The 6,167-nt window shown below is 34.8% G+C and overlaps 1 protein-coding gene across 1 annotated transcript; it reads right to left on the reverse strand.

The window, feature by feature from the left end:
- Nucleotides 1-3,207: 3,207 nt before the first annotated feature.
- Nucleotides 3,208-6,167, reverse strand: LOC124297060 (uncharacterized). Its single transcript, XM_046747658.1, has 6 exons — nt 5,968-6,167; nt 5,655-5,908; nt 4,447-4,606; nt 4,243-4,351; nt 3,997-4,104; nt 3,208-3,248 (listed from the first exon to the last, which is right to left on the reverse strand). Coding segments are annotated over exons 1-6 (738 nt in total). The 5' UTR covers nt 6,074-6,167; the 3' UTR covers nt 3,208-3,247.

A 6,167-nucleotide genomic window follows, 5' to 3' on the forward strand; every position in this document is an offset into this window, starting at 1 on the left:
GTGAGGAGAAAGACACTTTCTTTTTACCTGCTGCTATTGGTTGCTGATTTTCGTGCGACACCTCGTCGTTGGAGTAATGCGCAGGTTTCAAGCGCTCGATGTTTATATTTTTATGTTCACCGTTTACATTTATCTTGTAAACTTTTTCGGTGATTCGTTCAATCACCTCATGTGGGCCACTGTAAGGCGGTTCAAGTGGTGCTTTTATATGGTCGGTTCTAACGAACACATGTGAGGAGTTTTCGATGTTTTTCAGGAGGTATAACCGTGGTTTATTGTGGTGAGAGGTCGGCGTTGGACGTATTTCTCTCATCAACTCCCCGTGTCGTTCAACAAATGCTTGCGGGTTTGCGTTTGGGTCTTGGTGAACGAAAAATTCCCCTGGCACACGTAGTGTTGTCCCGTATAACATTTCAGCTGGTGAGGCTTTTAAATCTTCTTTAAAACTGGTACGAAGACCAAGCATGACACCAGGTAAGCTCTGCGTCCATGGTGTATCAGGTTTGCACATCAGGGCTGCTTTTAAGGTCCGGTGCCATCTTTCGATGATGCCATTTGCTGCAGGGTGGTATGCTGTTGTTCTGACTTTTGTTGCTCCGGTGAACATGGTGAGCGCCTTGAATAGGGCGGACTCGAATTGTGTTCCTTGGTCAGTCGTAATCGTCAGAGGTGTGCCGTAGTGAGCTATCGAGTTATTGAGAAGAGCCTTTGCTACTGTTTCTGCTGTCATGTCTTTCATGGGAACTGCGACTGGCCAGCGTGAAAATCTGTCGATTATTGTCAGACAATAACGGTAACCGTCCCACATAGCACAAGTACATCCTTAGGATATCTCGTGGACATCAGACCGGGATATTCTGGATATCCAGGGATCATCCCACGATATCCCACAATATCCCGTGGATGTCCTAGGGATATAAAAATGTCCGATCCCACAAAATCTTCAGGATGTTCACGGTGGATAACTCACGACCTCCTGACAATATCTATAGGACGTCATAGGGATATCCTTTTAATGACCTTCCCGGAGCATCTGGGATTGGTTTGATTTGATATTTTCGGTAATAATTGTTACATCCTTTTTTCACTGGTATCTTTCTGGTGTAAAAAAGCCATGTAAAAAAGCAATGAAATTAAGCTCTGGTAGAAATTATGTTTCGACCCAGAAGCGGTCTCTTGTTAATATATAGGGACGAGGATAGCTAAAATTATTATTCATTGGTTTCAGTAAAAATAACAGAATACGATCATGTAATAAATGTTTTATTTTTCGCATGTATCACTGTTATTCTTGCTGAAACCAATAGATAACAATTTCAGCTTTCAGAGCACCCTTCAGGGCCGAGACGTAACTACATGTACTGAAGTATAATTTCGATTATTGTGGCAGTTTCACACAAAACGAATATCAGCACATTTTCGGTATCACATATAACAATGTCTTCACGGAAAAATTTGATCAGACTTTCCAATTTTGGGCCTTCGTCAAGTCAATTTTTGACGTCATGGGTTTTTCGACGCATGCAATGTTTCAAATATTATAGCATTTTGCGGTAAACGCGTGGGTACTTATTTTGAATTGGTTGAGAAGCCAGGCTTCTTATTCGAATTGTTTTCGCAAACAATGATAATTTTTCAGGGTGAGTATTTTATGTGAAATGAAAGACAAGTTAATTATATAAATGTAATTATATTTACTATTTATTCAAACAGCCTAATAAGAGTTCTGTACTGAAGCATTTATTGCACATATGAATCACTAATTGCTACTGTCATTAAAATTAATTGGCAATTGGTTTAAGAGCAAACAAACTTCACGTGGTAGGTGCATAAATATACATATATTCAGTCAAGTTGCATAAATTTGACAAATGTGATTCCATATAGATCCTTTTTGTAACAAGATGAAGTACAGCAAATGACTTCATTAAACTATTTTGATCATAATCTTTTTTTATGACACGATATTTGGAATTTGAAACATTTTATAAAAATGTCAATTCATTTTTTTTATAAAACTCCAGCTATAAATAGTTGTCATTACGGTAAAAATATGAAATCGATGACGCCATGAACCTCCTTAAAAGAAGACTCTGCTGAAACTTGGTTGAAAATGGCAAAAAAATTAATTTCATTACCAAAAAGTATCGAATCTCGAAATCGATCCCTAAAAATATAGTCGTGGACATTATGTATAATGGATATGTACTTTTTAGAGATAAAATTAATTTTTAGCCGTTGATAATCAAGTTTAAGAAGGGTCTTCTTTTAACATCAACCAAAGATGTTCTCATTTGTCAGATCATCGCCCGCTGGAAAGTAATTCAAAATAAATTACCAATAGTCATATAAGAGACGTAAGCAAACTATGAGCGACATTCAATGTATTCTCGGTCTAACCAATTGATACTACATTCCAGTTGATAGACATCATTGCACAGGTTCTTGCATTGTACCTTCCATGCCTTTCATTTCAATACCAGTAAAATTAATTTTCAAATTAATTCATTAATTTGTAATGCTTCACATCAAATCTGACTTTTTACATCGACTTTTACAATGCAATATTGCTGCACCCGATAGGATTTAAGTGGAATGAAACAATAGAAATACTACATAGGACATCGGAATATATAAAAACGTACGATAATAAATAAAAAGCTACGAATGATACGGTTAACAATATCATTGTAGAACGATCATTAATCTAATAATCAAAGCACGGTGGAATGTAGTGCACAGAGCATTTCCAACCTACTTTCAACGATAAATAGTGAAACAAAATTGAATACTAGTAACATAATGAGAATGCAGCCAATACCTAATAACTATACCAAAAAAATACTAACACATTACCAAAATAAAAACATACTATCTTGTTTAATCAACACAGAAATATGGGAAATAGTACGGAATCGTCCATAAGGAACTTCAATAATATACTTACGATTAGTTTGGCTACATCATGTAGTACGTAGAGTCAGTCATTATCTCATAGTATTATTTGAAACATAAAACTTGCTTTGCTTGCAATGTATTGCAATAAATAATATAGTATTTGAACCGCTGTTTAAAGCGCTGTCGAACTTAAAGGATAATAATACTTAAAAGGCATTAGCTTTATTTCCATCCAACCAGCAGACGGATAGAAATGTGCCACTTAATTTTATAATCACAGTCGCAGAAGCATCAGATATTTTCATCAAGTAATGCCAATTTAGGCAGTCATTTGGTATGTGCGTGTATTTCTGAAAAAAATATAGTGATGCATTATCGTTATAATTGTATTATGCTATACATGAAGTCGCTAAAAAAAAAAAAATGTTGCCGCCTATTTAATTTTTTCAACAGATAGATTCTATTCAATTCTTAGTACCGATTGGTTCAAAATTTTTGAAATATGAAAGATTTGAAAGATTTTTTCTCATTTAGAAGTACTGTGTAATGATGTAGCTGTACAATACATTTATAATGTGATAAGATTATAAGGGTGAACAATGTATACATTGAGCGTAGAACGATACATAGTCAAAAGCGCTGCTTGGTAGAGTCAATATGTGTATAGGACTTAGGACTAGATTGATTCTTTAAAATGGGTTTATCCAAATCAATGGCTTCTAATAAGAAACAATTATCTCATGCATTAGGATAAAAGAACACGTATCATCTGCGTAAAAGGATAAGAAATACGTGGTATCTTATCGGTAGGTCCGAAGTACGTGTTTCTTATTAGCACACATTGCAATAATGTCCTAGTTACTGAAAGTACGAAATCCAATGTTTTAAAATAAAAGACGAATAACCTACGTTAACGTTCCCCTTCTGAACAACCGAACTTTTGTATAAACGGGTCCGTTGTTGATTCTCAAGCTGGTAAGAGAAGCTAAGACAACACAAGGACTCTGATTAATATCTGAATCATTCCCTACTAAAACATCTCACTATAGGCAAGTTTTGAGAAAATAATAATTTTGTAGTAAGAACAAGAAAACGTACTAGTTGGAATAATCAGTCCCTTCAGCTACTCCAGGAACGTTAAGTTCTACTTCGGCATCTGGTTCTCTGGCGGAGTTTTCTTCTGCATCTGTGTGCAAAGATAGGGGCCTGAAAGTGTATACATTATGAGATTTACAATTCAATTTGGAACAGATATTTCTGAGAACATTCTGCTCGACATAATGCAATTATTTGTTTGTTTCATATTGATAGGAACAAACATGACTAAATAAATCTAATATTCACGGTTTCTCTCGTGACAATCGTTCCTTCGCGTGCCGTAACCAATCTTTAATGACTTTCGCAATCATATCTTCTGTGACCAAATTTGTGGTCGATGCTTTCCCGACAACATCTACAATAACGTTAGAATGTAAATAAGTTATGGACATTTTACCAACGTGCATGATAAATGTTACAATTAATTTAATATGGTATGAATCAGTTTACCTAGAATAACACGACACAAATGAAGTGTTGAAAAAATTCTTTTTCCTTTTGACCCGAACCAGCTAAATTTCTCAGCTACATAATTGCTGAAAAGCCGTTCCATCAATCTAGTGGTAATGTTTTTGTAATCACTTCCACCGATTTTTAGTAATGCTGTCATCTGGAAAATGTTCAATACAATTGATCAAATTAAAATGAATAATACCAAATTTTCCACTAAATCAAAACTCACAATTCACAATATTTTTGAATTAACGTTTTCAGTCACAAGTCATTTGTCTTTACTGTTATAGGGATCTGGTATAACTGATTTTTCAATAACAAATGAGAAAAATGAGTAGACTCGAGAAGAATGTGAGTGTAAACGTAATGTTACTAAAAAGGAAACAGAAGAGCTGAGAAGTCAACAAAGAGAAAGTGATCAGAAAGCAATAACCTGCAAGTTGTCATTTCAGAAAAAGGTATTTGAACGGTTATTTTGGTATCTCGAAATTCTTTGAACTGCAAAAGATTATTTAGCAGCTTTAAATGTACATAATCATATCCTTTGGAATTGATTGTGAAAGGTCTATTTCAAAATGATTGAACTACTCCATCGCTTGTGCATGAAACTTGATTCCACTTTAGAAAATTCTGTGCTCAATAGTGTAAATACTAACGAAGTGTCCTCTACAGAAATGCTCAAACGAACCTCCTCAGCTAATAGTTTACATCGGAGGTGCCTTTGTGCTTCACCTGTTATACTTCGGGACATGTATGAAACAGATATAGTAAGGGGAGACCTCACTTAATGTTAATATTAATCTTTTTTACAATATTCTTGCGTAAATATTTCATCTTTGACTACTTGTGTGGAACTTTTGAAGTCAATATGTGTGTAAATTTCAGATCATCTGGTTAAGGCAATGCTATGCTTGATTAAATTACTATTACTGCAGGTTATTGGGTTACTCTTGAATAGAGCAATAAAATAGAATTTTTATTTACCATCTAACACCTTGGTTGTTACAGAATGGTGCTTGCTGTATGAATTCATGAAAATCTGCCAAAAAAATTGCTTTTTTTTACCATGTTACCAACAAAACAAGCAATTTCTTTCAAATTTCAATTGCTTTCTATAGCAAACGCCATTACAATAGTTGTAAATTGTTGAATGCCAGAAGGAAAATCTATTTTGGTATATTTGGAATAAAAAACTATATACTCACCAATTTTTGTTTCATCGCATTGTTCGTTAATTCTTTTTCTACTCTTTGCAACATTTTTACATGGCAAATTGGGAAAAGATTCATGACTTCAAGTTCGGGGTTATCAGCTTCTTGATTCGCATCCGGAATATTATCAGTACATTTTATACCATCTAGCTTCTTACTCATCACCTCCACAACATCAATAACATTATTGATTTTGGCTTTCAGCATAGTGAAAGAGCGTATGACAAAGCGTTGATAAGTTCTGAAATCTGGAAAAAAAAGTTGATGTCTCAAGATATGGAATTACTTAACGTATTTCATTTTTTACCTTCATTGTCAAGAGATATAGTAGGTTCATTCATATTTGTCTTCCGCATACAGCTTTCCAAATCTGGATCAACATTTTTGGGTTGTATTACTTTCTTGGCTGGCATTTCCCTATGTGCGTGTGTAACTTGTGGATTACTGTTATGTTGTTTAGGATTGATTGACGCTGTATTGTTAGTATGTGGAAGAGTTGCCGTTGCA

The sequence above is a fragment of the Neodiprion virginianus genome, chromosome 2 (assembly GCF_021901495.1).
Source record: "Neodiprion virginianus isolate iyNeoVirg1 chromosome 2, iyNeoVirg1.1, whole genome shotgun sequence".
NCBI classification, from domain to species: Eukaryota; Metazoa; Arthropoda; class Insecta; order Hymenoptera; family Diprionidae; genus Neodiprion; species Neodiprion virginianus.